Source organism: Ictalurus punctatus, chromosome 5 (assembly GCF_001660625.3).
Source record: "Ictalurus punctatus breed USDA103 chromosome 5, Coco_2.0, whole genome shotgun sequence".
In the NCBI taxonomy this organism is placed as follows: Eukaryota; Metazoa; Chordata; class Actinopteri; order Siluriformes; family Ictaluridae; genus Ictalurus; species Ictalurus punctatus.
This window is the reverse complement of record NC_030420.2, coordinates 33227742-33249378: the sequence shown is the minus strand read 5'-3', so window position 1 is coordinate 33249378 and position 21637 is coordinate 33227742. Positions and strand designations below refer to the sequence as shown.

Below are 21637 nucleotides of genomic sequence, written 5' to 3'. Positions count from 1 at the left end.
CGCTACTATACGATTCGATATTGGACGATACTACTGGATCCGCTACGATACGATACGATGTTGGACGATACTACCGGATCCGCTACGATACGATACGATGTTGGACGATACTACCGAATCCTCTACTATACGATTCGATGTTGGATGATACTACCGGATCAGCTACTATACGATTCGATGTTGGACGATACTACCGAATCCGCTACGATACGATTCGATGTTGGACGATACTACCGGATCCGGTACGATACGGTACGATGTTGGACGATACTACCGGATCCGCTACGATACGATTCGATGTTGGATGATACTACCGGATCCGCTACGATACGATTCGATGTTGGATGATACTACCGGATCAGCTACGATACGATTCGATGTTGGACGATACTACCGGATCTGCTATGATACGATTCGATATTGGACGATACTACCGGATCCGCTACGATACGGTACGATGTTGGACGATACTACCGGATCCGCTACGATACGATTCGATGTTGGATGATACTACCGGATCCGCTACGATACGATTCGATATTGGACGATACTACCGGATCTGCTATGATACGATTCGATGTTGGACGACACTACCGAATCCTCTACGATACGATTCGATATTGGACGATACTACCGGATCTGCTATGATACGATTCGATATTGGACGATACTACCGGATCCGCTACGATACGATTCGATGTTGGACGACACTACCGAATCCTCTACGATACGATTCGATATTGGACGATACTACCGGATCTGCTATGATACGATTCGATATTGGACGATACTACCGGATCCGCTACGATACGATTCGATATTGGACGATACTACAGAATCCGCTACGATACGATTCGATGTTGGACGATACTACCGGATCCGCTACGATACGATTCGATATTGGACGATACTACCGGATCCGCTATGATACGATTCGATATTGGACGATACTACCGAATCCGCTACGATACGATTCGATGTTGGACGATACTACCGAATCAGCTACTATACGATTCGATATTGGACGATACTACCGAATCCGCTACGATACGATTCGATGTTGGACGATACTACCGAATCCGCTACGATACGATTCGATGTTGGACGATACTACCGAATCAGCTACTATACGATTCGATATTGGACGATACTACCGAATCCGCTACAATACGATACGATGTTGGACGATACTACAGAATCAGCTACTATACGATTCGATATTGGACGATACTACCGAATCCGCTACAATACGATACGATGTTGGACGATACTACCGGATCTGCTACGCTACGATACGATACGATGTTGGACGATACTACCGGATCTGCTACGCTACGATACGATTCGATATTGGACGATACTACCGAATCCGCTACGATACGATTCGATGTTGGACGATACTACCGAATCCGCTACGATACGATACGATGTTGGACGATACTACCGGATCCGCTATGCTACGATACGATACGATGTTGGACGATACTACCGGATCCGCTACGATACGATTCGATATCGGACGATACTACCGGATCCGCTACGATACGATACGATATTTACTGCAGCCTTGCAGACTCGGTGGTATCGATACAATACGGTATGATACGATTTCGTCTCCTCCGATCAACGTTGATCAGAATCTGGTGTAGGCGTACACTGATTACGTAGAGAAGAACTACTTTAAAAGCATCAGGGTTACCGGATAATCGCCTTGCTAGCCTGTTCGATTATTTACATTACATTTCAGTTCATGGTAAATGGTCTGCACTTATATAGCACTTTTTTTTTAACCTTCGTGGTTCCAAAGCACTTTACGCTGGTTCTGATTCACCCATTCACACACACACACACACACACACACACACACACACACACACACACACACACTCACACACACTCACTTTACAAACTTTACTTACTTATCTTCACGTTCTTCCTTTCTTCTTTCTTGGCCGGGTCACACGGTGTGTATAATAATACAGTGTTCTCATTTTCAAAATGGCGGCCTGTAACAGTGTTTATAAAAAAAAAACCTGAACAAATACAGCAGAACCGTTCAGAACAGATAAATGGTCTGTGCACGAGGATCACAGTTTGATATTGGATCGTGATGGAGTTCACACACTGGTCATGAAATATGACGTTGAATCGGATGTGTCCCTTGCTGAAAAATACAATCAGAGAAACCATCAGAGAAATTCTAATGGATTTTCACTACAAATACCATTATAAACCATCAGCAGTTAATTATTAAAACCATTTCCAAATTAGATAACTTTCAGCTTTTAAAACAGCCATCAATCAACACTATCCAGCCTATTGATCTATCCTGTTATATAAAACCTGCTCCGTTTTATTCAAAAACCTTCAATCACGTTATGACCTTATTACAAAAAGCACTACTGGTGGTGAACGGCGCCCCCGTGTGGCTGCACATAGTCGGTGCACTTTAAAAGAACAATCCCGAACAACAAACGAGCAGAATTTCTCCAGGATTAATATTGATTAAAGAATGAATCAATCAATCAATGCTAAGGGATAATGTAGGTAACATAGTAATGAAAGGTCATTGTTATATAATTATATTTTCGATTGTTTCGGTCATCAATATTAGATTTTTTTTAAATGTTTCAGGTACAAGGTTTTATCTTCACGCATGGTAATCCTACACATGGACAATCTGTTTACTTTTTAATAAAAGTGATATTTAGGGGGAAAAAAATCCATATGACGTGCAATTATTAATAATAATAATAAAAAAAAACCCAACAACAACAAACCTATAGATTCTGGATTTGTTTTTAATGAATGCATGAAAGAGAAATAGAAATGATAAATAATAAGAAATAAAACAATGACATAGTTTAAAGCGACTGTAGTGCAGATTGGAGCAAGAAAGCAATATGGCAGGAAAATAGCGAATAAAATAAAATTAAAAAAACGAAACTCTTCAGTATAACAGTTATAGATAATAAGCTATAAACCAGGACTCTGTAAAGGGTTTGTATTTTTATTTATTCGCTTTTGATCCTTTTTGTTCAATCGTATATATATATATATATATTTATTATTACAAATGAATCTTTACGCCACAGCACTGTTGAATCCTGGATTCTGATTGGTCAGAAAGTGTTGATTAAGTTTGTAGCAGCTCTGACAGGTAGTGCAGGTCTCATACGTTTCCATAGCAACGGCTCGTCCGCGGGGACTTTGTACTGTACGTGGATAAAAAAAAAAAAAAAAAAAAAGTTGCGTAAGGAAATAATTGATGCCGTGGCGTTTTCTGCAAGGAGACGTCTGCGCGACGTACGGAAGGAGTCTCCAGTGTCAGAGGTACCGAGGTGTAACTGGAAGTCTTCCGACACTTTACGAATGTTTACAGCCGCCATAACGTAAGCGAGAACGGGAACTCGTTTTGCGGATGATCACGCAACATTAGAGGTGCTAGAGGAGTGAGACGCTTTAGGAAGACAGAAGAATCGCTCGACGCGCTCACGTCACACCCGTTGACGTTTTCCTACCGCTGGCGTTCCGGTGAAAAACGCATCGGCCTCATCCCGTCATCGCAGAATCAGTCGTGTGTGAGAGATGGAAGGAAAAAAACAAAACAGGAGAGAAATTGGATTGAGGTGGTTTATTGGAGTAAGAAAAGTCAACAAATTGCACGCGCACACACACACACACACACACGCACACACACACGCACACACACGCACACACACGCCATGCTTAGAGACATTTGAACAGCAACAGATGCATTAGTGATGTGCGACCTCAGCTTTTCCGATTGGCTCCTTGTACACTGTAGTTGTGTGTGTGTGTGTGTGTGTGTGTGTGTGTGTTTGGTTCAGGGAGCATGCACGTGACCGATGGAGTGTAAGAGCACTCGACAGTTCGCACCGTGTGAAGAACGCTCTGAGTTCATGCACGTAAGTTCACTGAAGTTACACCGAAGTACCGGAGTCACGGACACGTACGGGGAGGCGGGATCACGTCCGGGGGGGAAACATGGCTCTTTGTTCTTTGCTTCTTTTTTTTTTTTTTTTTTTTTTTCTTTTTTAAAAAAGAAAGAAGAATGAAAGACAGAAAGAAAAAGTATTTTCATCTTTTAAGATGAACAACAAAAAAAAAAACAACAACCCAAAAACAAAACAAAAAACAAAACACTGCTCAGGAGCGAATACTGGGATTCAGTTCACAGTCTCTTCATCATCATCATCATCATCATCATCATCATCATCATCATCCCCAAAAAATATCGAATACACACACCGAAGACGGATCACTGAAAACCAACCCAAACAAACAAACAAACAAACAAACAAACAAACAGGATATAAAATGAGATCAGTGCTAACGAATACAGGTTTCTCTACAGCTTTACAAAATGTCAATCAATTCCGTTTGTGCTTTTTTTTCTTTTTTTCTTTCACCAATGTGAGTTTGCTGCATGAAAACTGGCGTTTTTATTCTCGACTCCGGTAAAAGATACCGTGCGTTTTTAACCGGTAAGATTCCGCTCCGCAGTAAGTCCGTCGTGCCGGCGTGGGACGATGCGAAGGCGAGTACATGATGACAGACGTTTCGTTCTGGGGTGAACTACCCCTTTAACCGTATTCTTGAGACTTTTGACATTTCTGAGGAATAACGAACGTAACACACACGCGGGGTTGGGCGGTACGGGTCGAGGCGACGTGACGTGACGTGAAGACGCCCGTTTTGTTATAAGAGCACGTCCTGACGTCTGCGGTCCCTCTTACACCACCGTGATCCGACTAATACGATTTATTCCCCCGTCACCGAACGTTACACTTTTTATCCGTTTAGAGTTACGTTTGCGTGTCAAGGATCGTCCGGACGCCAAGTCGGTTCCGGGTGTCGCTTACGGCCGAGCGGACGCCGCGATACTCCGAGGAGCTCGGAGATCGTTCAAAATGACGGCGGAATTCACGCAGATCTGACGTCGGAGAAAGAAGCGCCCTTCGGTTCACGTGCGTCGAACACGGGTACAGCCGGGAGGTCTGGTTTACCGACGGACATCACCGCGGCTGCGATTTCGCCGGTCCGAGTAGTTCTCTGCAAAAAAATAAACGAATAAAAAAAAGCACAGAAAACTCTGCGATATGAAAGGGGGAAAAAAAAAAGCCGCCGCAAAATCGAGCATTTTTGGCCGCAACGATCTCAAAAACACCTCCTACACAGACGGAGCTTTTCCGCCGCCGGACGTGTTCACGGCTCTTCACGGCCACCTTTCCGAATCCCCGGACCTCTGATATTCATGTCTGCTCCTGTGCTTTGACCCCGCCTATAAATACGGCCCACGGATCCCCCGCCGCCGAGTCCCTTTTGATTCCCTCTTATTCTGAAATGGAAAAAACCGCGTGTCGTGACTCAGGCTCGTGTTAGCTACGCCCTCTTTCCATTAGTGACCCATTAGTGCTGCCTGGTTCTGGCTGGAGGGCGAGAGAAAGAGGGACGGCGGTGGTGATGGGGGTTACACACGTACTAAAGAAAGGAAAGGAGAAAACAAAAGAGTCGTGCCGAGCAGGCCGTCGCCTCGGGCTCTCCGGACATCGTATTCACGAGCGGGCTTTTAATTAGGGCTCGGCGAATAGAGGCCCCTGTGAAGTGTGTGTTCCGGATAGGGCGGCTTTTGTTTGAGACACACACACACACACTCACACACACTCACACAGATGTCAGGGCTCCAGGAGATTGTGCTCTAATTCGGGGTTTAATCTCTCTTACGCCATTTTATATAGTCAAATAAAACATCACGTGTCTGTGTGTATTACCCATAATGCACGGCGGGACGTCGTCACCTTACATGCGGTGGTTGTATGGCGAATTTAAGCGAGCGGTGTAAAGCTGTAGCGTATTTCTTATTAAATCGTATTTGTTTACCGTTAAGAAAACAAACAAGCTGAAAAACCCCGTCAGTAGTGGGACGGGGCGAAACGGGCGAGACGCAAACGTGCCGGCGACGCCCACGGAACCTAAATTCTCTTCACGACCCCAAGCCGGCGTGGAAGAATGTCCGTGCTCACGCGAGCTCACGCCGACTGATAACGTAGTAACGATCTTCTCGAAGCGGTCTGTCGCAGGATTCGGATCGGATGAGAACGGCCGGCGGATCGGACCCGATACGGACCGCCGACCGTCAGCCGATTCGCCGGCCAGCTGTTAATGTGACGCGCGTGTGATCTGTGACGTGAATCGAAACGATACGAGCTTTCCAGAGGAAAACGGCGAAGATGTGACGCTAGGATGAAAGAATAGCGTTACAGAGTTTGGATGAACTTTGCACGTCGGATTAGCCCACTTGCCGAGGTGTTTGCTCGCGGCAGCGTGACTCACGTGTCCTTGACGTCGCGGTCGTTAATCGCGTTAATAACGTTAATCGCGTGCGGTTCAGCGGGAAGGGCGAGTCGGCGTCTAACTTGGCGGAGCGCTTTGCTAACTTCCACCTCAGGAATCGCTGGAAGGCTTTAAAGCAATCACATTAAACAGGGCAGCGAGTGCAGACGCGAGAGCGAGAGAGAGAGCGAGAGAGAGAGAGAGAGAGAGAGAGATACGACCGTCTCGTCCCTGATGTGCCCCTCCGAGGATCTCCTCTCTCCTCTTGTCATCACATTAAGAGCTGAGATGCACTCAGGCTAATCAGGCTTGTGGCGCTTAGCGCTAGTGCGAGAGCGTGCGAGAGTGAGGGCGTGCGAGAGAGAGAGAGAGAGAGAGAGAGAGAGAATACATCATGGCTTGATAGTCAAACACCAAGCTCAGGCTATATTAAAGAAAAACTTCAGGAAATAATTTCACGTACACAACTTTCCCGCTCATTTCCCGTACAACCGAAATGTAGCCGATTCGCCGAGCTAACACGTAACAGAATAGAAAAATAGCTTCCTCTGGAACCTTCCGGGACGCAGTGGGACTTCCTGTCCCGTTTAATAAACATCTTAAACTTCACCTCGTCGCCGAACACCGTAGCGTCACGAACGTCTGAGTCAATCGAGTCAGAAGGGAGTCTCATATTAGCAAACATCTGACAGCTGTGTTAGCTAGCTAGCTAGCTAGCGGGGCTACTTTAAAAACAGTCTGCCGTCACCAATATCTTATCTCGAAGCGAATAAATCGGAATCGTATCCGACCGGTTTCCCGCGGACGAAGGCGAGGTGTTAAACGCAGACGGTGCGTCTTCGACGGACGTACGGGGTCATTTTACTCTGAGGAGATCATATGAAGTGTGTCGCTTATACCTTATACCGAGGGTCAGAAATGCGTGCGCACCACGGTGACGGAGAAGAAGAAGACAGACGCGTCTGGCGTTTTCAAACTTCACGGGCTCGAGTTTCGAGTCTGGAGAAGTGGTCGGGCCGGAACGCTCGCTGAGGGCCTACGGGAAGAACTCCGGGTGAGACGGACTTCAGAGTTCGTTACTACAGTGCAAAAACAACAAGGGAACGTCACACACACACACACACGAACACACACACGCGAACACGAAGACGCGAACACGAAGACGCGAACACGTCTCAGCTGATTCGAGTACATGTAGGGAGAAAGAGCGAAAAAGGAAAGAGGAGCACGGACCTTTCAGGCCTCAAGGTGGAGCTAAAAGCGCACGCTGACATTTTCAGACCTGACACTCAAAAATGCACGGAGGAGGAAAAACCCCGAAAGAAAAACAGTGAGACTCTACAGTAAGGAATTCACTTAACAATCTCTCTCTCTCTCTCTCTCTCTCTCTCTCAGACATGGTAATGAGCTCCCCAGGGTATTCTAAAGATAATGCCTCTCTTTTTGTCTCTCTCCTGTGGATTTTGTTCATCACTCTCTCTCTCTCTCTCTCTCTCTCTCTCACTCTCTGTCAGTCCTGATGCTTTAATACACACTGATGTTTGTGATGAATATAGCCAGCGACTCTAATACACCATCCGTCTCTCCATTAAGTCGGTTGATTCGATCAGATCTGACGTTCTGCACAAACACCATCCATCTCTCTCTCTCTCTCTCTCTCTCTCTCTCTTTCTCTCTCTATGTTCTCCTGTACTCAGCGCTCTCAGGAGGTCACGAACAGCCAAATAAACCCAACCGCGAATGTTTCCGCGAGTGCTTTTGTGCGTTCGGGTCAGCACTCAGAAAACAACCCGGTGCAGACGGAGAAAAGTTCTGAGGGAACCCGAGCGCGTGTGTTTTTTTTCCCCCCCCACGGGTTTCGATTTGGTCCGCGAGAGGACATATTTGCCGGATTCATTTTTACAAACACGTAGGCCGCGCGACTTTTACTTCCCGTAAACCATCGCGACCGGATCCGTTAAGGGGTAAAACCGCACGTGTCGATCCGTGGCTAGGAAGATAACGAATAGAAGGTTATGGGTGGAGGGAGTAGAGTCTCCGAGTCTCTGTTAACCTGCTTGTCATGTGATCATGAAACCATTCAGAAGCGTAAACCGGCCTGTCCCGAAAACCTTCAGTTACGGCTTTACCTCTGACTGGTGCGATGCGCTGACACTGGGGACTCCTTCCCTAAAAGTTACATAAACACATTTCTTACAGAAACTTTTACACGTGTTTTTTTTTTTCCCCTCCACAGTTCACTGCTTCCCGTTAACTACTTTCAGGATTTAATTAATGAATTACTTTAATTACATCAATAAATAACACTTCCGTTAATTTAATATTTTCATCATCGCTAGAAGTACTGTTATAGAAACTAGCGGGTATACAACCGTGTTCGGAATAACAAATACGTAACGAGATAGGTCACGTTCGTGACGACAGACTTTGATGTCGGCTTGAGAACGCGAGCCGTCGGCCAGACGCCGTTCCAATACTTTTGGAGCCAGGCGGCGTCCCAGTACTTTTGGAGCTAGACCGCTTGCCGATACTTTTAGGCTTCGGGCCGTGTGCTCTCGGGGGTTTTGTGAGTTTTGACAGTTGGAGCCAGGCTCTGAACGTTCCCAGTCCTCTGTGTAAGTGAACGGGAGTTTTTGGGAAATTTCATCGTCCGCAACGGGAATACCGGGAGTCCGACCAGTTCGGGGAAATAGATCCTGAAGGACGGTGCCGAGTTTGGCGGAAGTAGCTTGAAAGCTCAACGAGTTACAACAGTGAGAATTTTTTTTTAAACGGAAGTCGGTGGGAATTTTGCCCGCTTTGAGCTTCCGTACCGGGAATTCCGGAATTTCAAAAAGATCACTTCAAAAAGATTCAGCGACTCGAGAACAGCGTGAACGCCTGCACATGTAGCTTGAAATCCCTAGATGGAGATACAAGAGAATTTTTTGGTGCTCGGAATAATAATAATAATAATAATAATAATAATAATAATAATAATAATTGGCTTATAAAGCTTTCTGAAACCAACAGAATTAATGACTTCTTTGGGTAGCATTTCTGAGACTCACGCTGGAAACCCGCCGCGGTGACTTACTCTCGTTTTACTCCTCAACAGTTTTAAAAGCGAGCGTGTTTTCATCGTCAAATAAAAAAATGTAAAAATGTGTGTAAAATTAAACGGAAACGCGCGCTGCGGCAATAATCCGCGACATAATCTCGCACGCGAAAATCAAGCAAACTGCCAAATAAAAACGTGTATTCCCGAGAGAAACGGCGGTGAAACGGCGTTCACGCTCCAGACACGCTGCGCCTTCTCAACGAGATAAAATAACGTGAAATAAAACACGCAACGATGACGTGACTTGCACGACGAAACTACGATTTATTTCTAAGAATCGGATATTAACAGGGGCGCGTTATAATCTGACACGACGACACGACGATGCAGTAGCGTCCCTGTCGTTCCTCGACCGCGTCCGATGGGTTGGCGTTCTCGGTGATGCCGCCGTGCCACTGTCCCCTTCAGCGATGAACCGATCTTATGGATTGGACTTGTTTTGGAATCGATTCGGATACGGGAGCGCGGGAAGAAGCCGAGGCGGCCGTTAAACGTTCCTCCCTTTGCACCCTGCTCCCTTCGACGGCCCGCTAAAACCTTCTCTCGGATCAGGACGGAGCCCCGGAGGGACTGACTCGTCCGGCCGCTCATTGCTATTCCCTCGCTGCCCCGACTCATAGCGCCTCGACGAGCCCCGTCTGTCCGGCCCGCAACAAAGAGCCTCAGTGTCTCAGAGACGCTTCCCGGAGCAGCGCCCCAGAGACGAGATGGAGAGAGAGAGAGAGAGAGAGAGCGAGAGAGAGATCACATTTCACTTTACAGAAAGAAGGAGATTTAGAGAGAAAGAGAAAGAGAGGCCGGGTCAATCAGGCGGAAAGACAGAAAGACGCTCACAAAAGCCCTCAGTGTTCGTTTCCAGCAGCAAAAACACTTCAGAAACATTTACACACACACACAAACTCCGCCCACAATCGTTATCGGCATCGCTGTTATTACTTCTAAACCGCCCCGGAGCCCGCAGCTCGCGGCGCGTCGTCTCTCCATCCGTTCCGTGATCGTCGGCGAACGCTCTTTTTCCGTAGACGTCCCGATTTTGCCGAGCGACAGGCGTCTGCCGGTCACGACGGTTTCTCTTTTCGATTCTCCGTTAAAGATGTCCCTAACGTTATCTAGCTAGCTGTATCACTGTCTTCGGTCTGGATTACACAAAACGCCACTTTTTCCTCCCCGTGATACACTTTTCATCTAAAAAAAAAATTTAAATAAATTCATGGCAACAATACGACAGCTTCGCAAAGAACGTGGCTGGCTACATAATATAAGATAGCTACTGCTCGGTACGTACTGTTGACGATATCGGAGTATCGCTACGGTAACGGGAACGTCGTGAAGCAGACATCCGAACGCGGTTTCGTTCGTAACGTGATTTAGGATATATACGCAGATGACTGGGTGGCCGGGGAGGGCGGGGGGTGGGGTAGAACATGTCAGGATATTAGCGCTATTTGAATATTCGTTTCCCCGCCCACCCGTGCGTGGTGACATGTCGAAAAACCAGAAAACGTTTCGTTTGTTCCAAAAGGAAAAAAAAAAACAAAAAAGAAGTTTGTTTATTAAGCGATCGATACTGATGAATCGTGCACAATAAAGGACAGAGGCGCGGACTCACAAGGGTAAAAACTATTCACGTTCGATTTCAGGTCGTCTTCGAGATCCTGTCTCGCTGTCGCCGTCAGTCGTCAAAATCAGGACGTTTGTGTTCCGCGTATCCACACAAGCGCACTCCGGATGAAACACGAACAAACAAACAAAGCAAAAACGCAATCGCAAATCGCTTTAAGTCACTTTTGTCCTTTGATCGCTTCTAACACAAACGTAAAGGAGTCTGTTTCTCCAGTGTGGCTCGGCTGCTAGACGTCCTCGGCTCTGGCGTCTTTACGTTAAGTCCTCGAGCTGAGGTCTAGACTTGCCTCTGGTATCAGGATGCCCTGAATATCAAACACACACACATACACATACACACACTGGGGAAATAATAAAAAAAGAAGAAGATTAGCGTCCACTGAACAGTTTCCTCTCAGACAGACTTGCTACTGTTGGCTGTAGAGTCGAGCAAACACTTCACAGTATACTGAGATCCGGTTTCCTGAAGAGTGGCTCCGTGTCTTCGGCAGAGGGGCTGCGGAGAACCCTGCTAACATGCTAAGTGCTAAAGGATGTCTGGGGCGGGCGGGGCTGTTCAGGGAACGAGGCTAACTGGCAAGTGCTCGGCTCGACGCTTGGTTTGGAGTCTGTCTCAATCGGTCGACTGAAAAACCGTCGCCCGAGCAACACCGTGGGACTTTATAGACGGCAGTGAGACAGGTTTCGGGAGTCACGTCTCTCTGGAAAAGAGGGAGCTTGTCGGTCCTCTTTACTGTCCGTTGGATGTACACTCTCTGTCTTTTTCTCTCCTCTCGCTGTCCATCCTCCTTCCCAGAACATGGCTGAAGTCCTGCAGCTCGCCGAGCCCCCTGGTGGCGTGGAGGACGCCGGGTCGCACCAGCGCCGCGTTCGTACGTGGCTGTATCGGATAGTTATGGTGGTGTCTGTTGGGTTTGGCATTGTTGCCGACGCCATTTTGGCTCCAGTGCGGAGGATTGCCGTAGTCCGAGTGCGGATTCGGAGCGGATACCACCTTCCTGCGCTCAGGAGAGTCTTGAGGCGTCGCCGGTCGGTATTCGCTGGCGGAATTGCGCGTCTTAGGAGCCGAATGGTGCCTGCTTTGGTCTTTCTGTAAGGCGGGATGAGGAAGGATGAGATAGCGCTGCCGTTCAACATTAGGGATGACTGGAACATCCAGCTGGTCTCCGTCAACGCCTTGTAAGTAATCGGAACTCAGGTACATGATGGACGCGTTCGGACCTGTTTGGGTGATAAACGTTTGGCTCTGCTCCCAATCCGCGTCCGGAAGGTGGAGATGGGTGTGGTCGTGGATATCAGGAGTGGGCCGTTTCTGCTGCAGCGGCGTTTGCTCCGGAGTCGGCAATCCCGGATCCTGGATTTCGCCAGATTTAGGCCAGCCGTTAGTGAACAGGTCTTCTACCTGCGCGTCGACGCCGCTGATCCTTGTCACGCTAATCGCCGAGCCGCTACGCCCGTGTCCTAGCACGCACTGTTCCCTGTCGTTATGGCGACGCCCACTCTGGCTCGATGCCCCGCCTCTGGAGCGGCGCCGGTGCTTGAACGTCATGAGCCAGCAGATCATCAGGGCAGAGAGCGCCGCCCCGGTGGTGAATGCAGAAACGGCACACATGATGAGGAGGTTGACGGACACCAGGCCATCCGGTTCCTCCACGTAACTCTCCTGGTGTAAGCCTGAAAAACACACACACACACACACACACACACACACACACAATAAATACTCATAAAAACCCAAAAACACAATCTTACGTAATCATCGCTCAGCATCGCTAAGTGGAAGTACTAAATAGAGTTGACCTTCTTTTTATCAGCCTCAAAAGGCTGAGTCATTAATTCCTCAGTGGGACGAGGGGAATGTGGAGCGCCGCCATTGGTCTAGTGGATAATTACGCTCATTAGCTAAAGTGGATAGTAATGTTAATAGCTGTAATAACTGTCTTCCTGATTAAAAGTATCTCTTTATGTCTCTGCTCTTCTCGCAACATTAACCGTACGGTGAAAAACGGCCGCTGCGGGACGCGCCGCTCGCCAAACTTTACCCAACCGTATTTACACGTGGAGCAAAGTTCACGCGGAGTCGGCGAGGAGACCGAGGCACGCAAGCGCAGCGCGGAGGAGAGAGCGATGAGCAGAGAGAGACGGACCAAAATAAAGACGGAGAAGGGAAAAAAAAAGGAGAGCGCTAAAAAGGGAGCTCGAGGAAAGACTGATGAAGACGGAGAGCGTGTGGGTGAGCGAGAAAGTCAGAGAGAGAGAATCAGAGAAAAAGAGAGGTGGCGAGAGAGAAAAATATAGATAAAAAGAAAAAGAGGAAAAAACGAGAGAAGGAAAGAAAGAAAGTAAGAACGAGTGAGACAGGAGAAAGCAAGAGATGGAGTAGGAAAGAAAGAAAAGGAGAGAAAATAAAGAAGAGAAAGAAACAGATGAGAGATGGACAGACAGACAGAGATGGACTGATAGATGGAAGAACAGATAGAAAGCTCGACAGACAGACAGACAGACAGATAGCTAGATAGATAGATAGATAAGCAGGTAAACTGACAGACAGATGAATAGCTAGATGGACAGACAGATACCTGGATAGGCACACACAGACAGACAGACAGACAGACAGAAAGACAGCTACACAAACAGACAGACAGACAGAAGGATAAACAGGCAGACAGACAGACAAATGCATAAGACAGACAGGAAGAAAGACACAGAGATGGATAAACAGTCTGACTGACACATTTCCAGACAGACAAATACATAGACAGAGAGATACATAGACAGACAGACAGACAGACAGATACATAGACAGACAGACAGATAGACAGACAGATACATAGACAGACAGACAGATAGACAGACAGATGCATAGACAGACAGACAGACAGACAGACAGATTCATAGACAGACAGACAGATACATAGACAGACAGACAGATACATAGACAGACAGACAGATAGACAGACAGATACATAGACAGACAGACAGATACACAGACAGATAGACAGATAGACAGACAGATACATAGACAGACAGACAGACAGATACATAGACAGACAGATACATAGACAGACAGATACAGAGACAGACAGATACATAGACAGACAGACAGATACATAAACAGACAGACAGACAGATACATAGACAGACAGATAGACAGACAGACATATAGACAGACAGATACATAGACAGACAGACAGATAGACAGACAGATACATAGACAGACAGATACAGAGACAGACAGACAGATACATAAACAGACAGACAGATAGATACATAGACAGATAGACAGACAGACATATAGACAGACAGATACATAGACAGACAGACAGATACATAGACAGACAGACAGATAGACAGACATATAGACAGACAGATACATAGACAGACAGACAGATAGACAGACAGATAGACAGACAGATACATAGACAGACAGACAGATAGATACATAGACAGATAGACAGACAGACATATAGACAGACAGATACATAGACAGACAGACAGATACATAGACAGACAGACAGATAGACAGACAGACATATAGACAGACAGATACATAGACAGACAGACAGACAGATAGACAGACAGATACATAGACAGACAGAGAGATGGATAAACAGTCTGACTCACAGATACCCAGACAGACAGATGGATAAACAGACAGACCGATGCCTTTAAGCTTTTCCCCCAGATGAACAATCACACAGATGTTGTTCCAGAACTTTCTGCTCTTTGCCTTGGCTTCACGTTCGTGTTTATTTCAGCCGAGACGGATCACGTTCACGTCAGAAGGACTCTGAAGTGTTCCTGCTGCGCTTCCTGTATTCACACTCTGTTCTGCTCTGCTTCTTTTCTCCACTTCCTGTTTAGTACGCGTCCGAGTACAGGGCCCGTTTATATTTAATCCGCCGTACAACTCAGTACATTTATTTACGCCTCATCCTCATTATCACACCTGACGGTGACAACGAGTCCGAGTTCTGCGTTCTGATTGGCCAGAAGGTGCTGATATACTTCCTATAACAGCAGCTCCGAGTTCTGCGTTCTGATTGGCCAGAAGGTGCTGATATACCTCCTATAACAGCAGCTCCGAGAGCAGTGGCGCTGCAGATCACAGGTTCATCGTTTAGATGATATTCTCTCTCTCTCTGAGGACATCAGCTCTGAGTTTCGCATGCTGATGTGCCGGTGTGTTTTCAGTCGCTCTCGTGTTCTTCTCCTCAGATGCGAGTTCATTATTAGAGGGCATTTAGAAGTCAAAACCAACCTCTCTCTCTCTCACTCTTTTTTCCTCTCTCTGGGATTTCTGTAGTGTGTTAATAATCTCTCTCTCTCTCTCTTGCTCTTTCTGTTTTTCCTCCATGGCAGATGGCCAGTCAGACAGTCTCAGCTATAAAATAAATAAATAAATAAATAAAAATTTAAAACCACGCCACGAAGTTTATCCCGTCTTGGCTCGTCCCTCTTTCTCATCACATTTCCTCGGCGAGGCCGTGAGGTCGCTCTCCGCCTGCGCATTAGCGTGTTCATGCCAAATCACTGCCTGAGGCACATCTGTGCGTCATCAAGTGTTGCATCCAGCTGCAGGGACACATCAGGTGTGTGTGTGTGTGTGTGTGTGGACAACATTCTCACGTTTTCACAGTAGCTCCATCAGACAGAACAGCTATCAAATCATTTTTATTAGCCTGAAGTAAAATGTTACGAGAAAGTGTGTGTGTGTGTGTGTGTGTGAGGATAAGCGCCGAGCGTGAGCGTGTCTCATCGGTTTGTGCGTGAGGCGTTTTTGCATATTTGATCATGTTTTGCTCAGTCAAGGGAAGCAGACACTCAATCTTAAGAAACGTCTCGGATACGACGGCGAGGAAAATACCGTACTCCCCGACTCCAGCAGGGAATCGAAAAGAAAATCTCATTGTTATTGCATCATAAAACGAAAGAGCCAATCAGCTTCCGATATGCAAATACAGGCCATGCGTGTAAGTGAACTACCGTAGAGGATTGAAGATAACTTCGACACCTTCAAATCGTTAAAAAAAAAAACACTTTCCCGCGTCCGTGCACGACCTTAAAAAAGTCGTGTGTGTGTGTGGATTTTGCACTTTATTGCTGGTGGGTCCTCTGATGGAAATTACCCAGCCTGCACTGGTCTTTACCTCTAAATGAGAAAGAGGCTTTAAAACGTCCTCGTGTCTGGAGGGCTGTAATATTCTCCTCGTCTCGCTCTCCGTCTCTTCCCCAGCGCCGCAGCGGGTCATGAATAAAGCCAGGCCATTAGAGAGTGTTGCCTTTGTAACCACCCGGCTTTATCCTTACAGAAGACAAAAAACGAGCAGGGGGGAGGAGGAGGAGCGGGGAGAAAAGAGGTGTATGGGTGTGGATCCGCTCGTTCTTTGTGCGTTCCCTCGGGCGGGGAGAACATTAAAGCGTGATGGGGGCCGAGCCGCACGGCTGAACGGTGAACGGGGCTGGAGCTCCAATTACAGAGCCACAATCCCACAGGAGCACACTCGTTAGAGAGGCCTGTGAAAAACCTCTCTCTCTCTCTCTCTCTCTCTCTGTGTGTGTGTGTGTGTATAATGAGCACACATGCCCTATGGCCACTATTATAATTGCACAGACCACCTGAGCGAGATGATTCACCTTCCTGTAATCGTGATCACACCGAGCGCCCTGAAGGCTACGCTCAAATCTCCGAGCTGTAAAAAAAAATCATTTTTCCAACACGAGAGATGCGGCTCTGTCCCAAAAACGTCAGCCTTCTCGAGGCTCCGTCCCAAATGCAAGACTTGCCTGACTATTTAGCGTTCTCGCCGGGAACATTAGCTATTTTAATCATTACAAGCATTAGTTGTGTAAATCTCGGCCTTTTTTTTTTTTTTCTTCTTCTTCTTCGCGTGTTTAGTTAGTGTTCTTACGAGAAAGGCGTCCACTTTAATAAACACTGCAGAGATGACTCGACTCGGCGTCCAGTTAGTGTTCTTACTAAAATGTCGGCCGTCTTAAGATGCTGTCCCAAATACCGTACTTCATATTTGGCTTATTTAGCCACTTTTATAAACATCTCAACGTCTAATTAGTCTAGTCAGTGTTCTTATGTCAGCCATCTTAAGGCTCTGACCCAAATACTGGACTTCATGAATATTTAGTGTTCTTATTTTAATTCCAGCCATCTTAAGGCTCTGTCCCAAATACTGTACATTATGATTACTTAGTGTTCTTACTGAAACATTAGCTATATTAATTAACCTTCCAACCGTTACTTATTTACACGTCGGCCATCTTACGTGTCTGTCCCAGAGCCTGGACGTCATAATTAGCTCGTTAGCCGCTTTAATAAACATCTCAAGTATTCGTCGTCTAATTTGTGTCCGTATATGTCGGCCATTTTAAGGCTCTGTCCCAAACGCTAGATGTTATGTTTAGTTAGTGTTCTTATGAGAAAGTCAACCATTTGAACTCTACTTTCTTAAGAGAAAAAAAAAAAAAAAAGTCATCTTTAGTCTCTGCCCTAAACGCTGGACTTCAGCACTAGCGGAGTATGTTCATTAGAACGGCAGCCATTTTAAGGGGTCTGTCCGAACGCGAGATCTCGTTTGCGTCCCAAACCACAGCATGTTCACTACATGATGCACTATATATGTAGTTTTAACGATGTTTATTTATTTGTTTAGACTCGCGGAGACATCTGTCAGGTTTTAGATGCTAATTAATTGGGTTGCTAGCTACAGGAGAGGCTAAAATGTTCCAGACGTCTGGCCGATTCTTTTGTATTCTTTGTCTGAATGTTGATCGCTAAGCTTGGCTCTGTGTCTTTGAGCTTAGTATGTGTGTGTGTGTGTGTGTGTGTGTGTGTGTGTGTGCATATTTCTTTCTTGTCCTCGGTCCTGGCTCCTCGTCTCCTCCTTTCTGTGACATCCTTTCATCTTCAGCGAGTCGTCTCTCTCTCGAGACACACTCCTGCGTTCTTTACTCGCTCTGTCGCTCTGCCACTCTCCTCCTCTCTTTTCATCTGTCTCTTTGTGCTCTCTTTATATTCTGTGTGTGTGTGTGTGTGTGTGTGTGTGTGTGTGTGAGAGAGAGAGAACAGCGCAGCAGCGCTAATAAAGCCTGCTAGCTTAAAGCAGCGCTTTAAGTACGACATATTCCCCAAACACCGTTTTTAAACAAATACTGATTTGATGTGATGTCATCAGTGTGCGCCTCTGACTCCTCCCACCTGAAAATTCCCTCCAAATCTCGCTAGCTAGTGGTTTCTTTAGTAGTTCGTAGGCTTAGCTAGCTGACGTTAGCCGTCGCTTACTGTGGTTTTCCTGAGGTAAAAATCGAAGTAAAGTTTTTCATTCACATAAAAAATGAATAAAAATAAAAAGAGGCTACTTTTTTTTTTTTTTTTTTTAATTTTTTTAATTTACGATTGATTTAAATCAGGACTTTTTATTTGTAGCTGGTTTGCGTGCTCACTCGGCGGAATTTAGTAGTAGTAACTGAATTATTATCGGGCGTTAAAAAAAAAGAAAGAAATAAAAAACCCAATTAACGCCGAGGTGTTGAATTATTTATTTATTTTTTTTAAAGCACATGTTTTTGAAAAACAGGGATCCAGTAAATTTGTTGTTTTGTGATCTGTAATTGATTTTTTAAAAAGCACTTTAGTATTGGACTGGGACTTTAAAACCACACTCCTGGTGTGTGTGTGTGTGTGTGTGTGTGTGTGTGTGTGTGTGTGTGTGTGTGTGTGTGTGTGCAGCACTAATGAAGGCTGCTAGCTTACTGCGGCCCCTCGTTTCAGATTTGTGTCATTAAAAGCCCAGCTGCTGTATGGATTATCCGACAAATTGGCAGCTCTTTGAGTGTGGGCTCATTGATCTACAGCTCAAGAGAGAGTGTGTGCGTGTGTGTGTGCGTGCGTGTGTGTGAGAGTGTGTGTGGGGTGACTAAAAACATACAGTACTCCGGCTTATATAACGGCACCCCTGTTACTCTTCAGCTAACTTCTGCACCAGAGACCATCACTGATGCATACGCGCGTGTGTGTGTGTGTGTGTGTGAGAGACACGTGTCGGTACATGTGAGTGAGTGAGTGTGTGTGTGTGTCAGCAGGGTCTGTGTTCACGAATCAGCGAGAGTGTTCGTTATCCTGTCCTATTCCTCGCTCACTCCCTCCCTCTCTCTACGATATTCCCTTTCCACGTCTTTTTCCGAACACAGGTTGGAAAAACACAGAAGTCGTGCCACGACAATCAGCGACGCTGCACCTATCAATGCGCTCGTTCTAATACGTTATCGTTTCTATAGTAACGGCGCCTCGAGCACGCCACATAAACGGATTTAAATCACGTTTAATCAAACCGTTACGGTGCCGTTTTGGTGTAAGGAGAAATGTGTGTACTCAGCGTGTAAGGAAGGAGTCTCCAGTGTCGGCGCTCTGTAACCGTCCGAGGTAAAAGCCTGTAACTTTAAGTTTTGCGACGTTTTCAGGACGGAGGAAGTTTCCGTTTCTTCGCGGTTTCTCGGTAACACGACGAGCTGCGATTTATTTTTGGATTAAAAAAAAAAAATATATATATATATATATTCAATTCGAGAGAGAGAGGAAAAAAAGAAAGGATGGTGAGGGAAACGCAAGTGTAAACAAACAAACAAAAAGGTATGATGATGTTTAATCAATACTTAAATGTACTTGCTGTGGTAGAAGAGGAATAAAACATTACAGGTTGTGCTGCTATAGGAAAATAATCAGCTTCAGGGTGGTAACAGTAACAGCTGGAGTGATTTATTCCTTAATATACAGGCAGATACCGAAGCACGAGAACACACACACACACACACACACACACACACACACACACACACACGGTTGGCGTCAATTGGAAACATTTACACAACAATTAGACACGTTCTAATCAATGAAAAGCAGCAGCGTTTAATTAGTCCACACTTACCGTTTTCAATAAACACAAACGCCTCGAATTAACACATGTGGACTCGATCACGGTTCCGCCGGCTGCGTTCCAAACCGCAACGATTTCCAGCGTAATTACGTTTGGGTTCATCTACAAAACGGGGCCGAGGGTTAGAGCGATGTGGAAAGCAGGCCGGGTTTTAAAACGATGGCGAGTGTTGAGTTCATAACGCAGGATAACGCGGCTGGCGGTTCGGGAAAATAAACAGAAACACATGGTGCATTGTTTTACACACACACACACACACACACACACACACACACACACACACACACACCATGTGTGATGCCGTTGTGTACTTTCTCTGTTTTAGTATTTATAGTTTCATTTGGATTATTTACAAAATTCATTTACTTTACGTTATTTATTCAATCTTTTCATTCATCCTTGTGTAGTCCATCACATTCGATTTTATATCATTTTTACTGTTAATTATGCTAATTTGAGCTTTTACTACCTGGTTTTACAGCAGTAGGAAATACCAGACGAAAAATGCTCCATAAATGACGAAGATTTATTATTATTATTATTATTATTACTATTATTGTTGTTTTTGTTGTTGTATTTTTATTCTCAGGTCTAGCTAGTGTTCTTGGTTAAAACAGCAGCCTTTCCTTTTTAAGAAGCACGCTAAACGAAACGACGGGCAGAATCGGTCCCGACAAGACTTGCCCATGAGCGTTACCCATAATGCACTGCAAGCACATGCTGCGTGTCAGAACCGTGCATCTTCAAGACTCAAAAGCATAAACGTTTTAACATACAGGACGAGACCGGAGAATTGAATTATTTTTATATTGATTTCCAAGGTAATCTGCCGCCTGACAGTTAATATTAAAGTAGATCATCTACGGTACGTAACTGACGGTTTAGTTGCACGTTATCGACAGTTATACTTAGCGATCTAGCTCGAATCTCTCAGCTGGCATCATCATTATGAATAACATGCATGCAAAATGTTGAAAGTTTCCCATCACTGTGCAAAATGTTAACACGTGCCAAGTTTTTTATTTATAGAAACACTCATTTATTTGGATAGCCATATTTAATTTGGGTTAGTTTTATAATCGGCGCTGGCTGATGCTTAGCCACGCCCCAATCCACCATGTCATTAACACCCCGTCCAGGATGAAACGTTCCCGCATCCGGAAAGATTACGCCGTCTTTTAACTTGTACAATTAAATGACCGGTAGAAATAACCCATCGTAGTACACAGTACTTCCCGTCCGGACAGACATTTTGAAGCTGCAATCGGATGTCACGTAGCTAGGAACATTTTCAAGCTAACTCTAATTGCATAGCTACAAGGAGTAGCCGAGTTCACTAGCGAACAAGCTACCAAGAGAATAACTGTAATACTAATACATCGTAAGTACACAAAGGAAAATAAAAAAATTGAATGTAATCAGTTATTGCAATTTATTTGTTTGTTTATAAGTAACAGTGCTACGTTCTTTTTTTCTCTGTGAATTTCTAGATTAGCTACAACGTTTTCATCGGTTTTTGTTCAAAAAAACTGCTTGGCGAACATTTCGATGAACGTATGTCATCGTTACGTGTACTTTTATCTCTATTGTATTATTATTCGACTGTCAT

At 45.6% G+C, this 21637-nt stretch overlaps 1 protein-coding gene across 1 annotated transcript in view; it reads right to left on the bottom strand.

The window, feature by feature from the left end:
• Positions 1 to 3619: 3619 nt before the first annotated feature.
• sema6bb (sema domain, transmembrane domain (TM), and cytoplasmic domain, (semaphorin) 6Bb) overlaps positions 3620 to 21637 on the bottom strand; it is a 48445-nt gene continuing 30427 nt past the window's right edge. Inside the window, exon 10 of the mRNA XM_053680470.1 lies at positions 3620 to 12754. Within this exon, the coding sequence (XP_053536445.1) occupies positions 11811 to 12754 (944 nt within the window). The 3' untranslated portion in view covers positions 3620 to 11810. The remainder of the gene's footprint in view (positions 12755 to 21637) is intronic.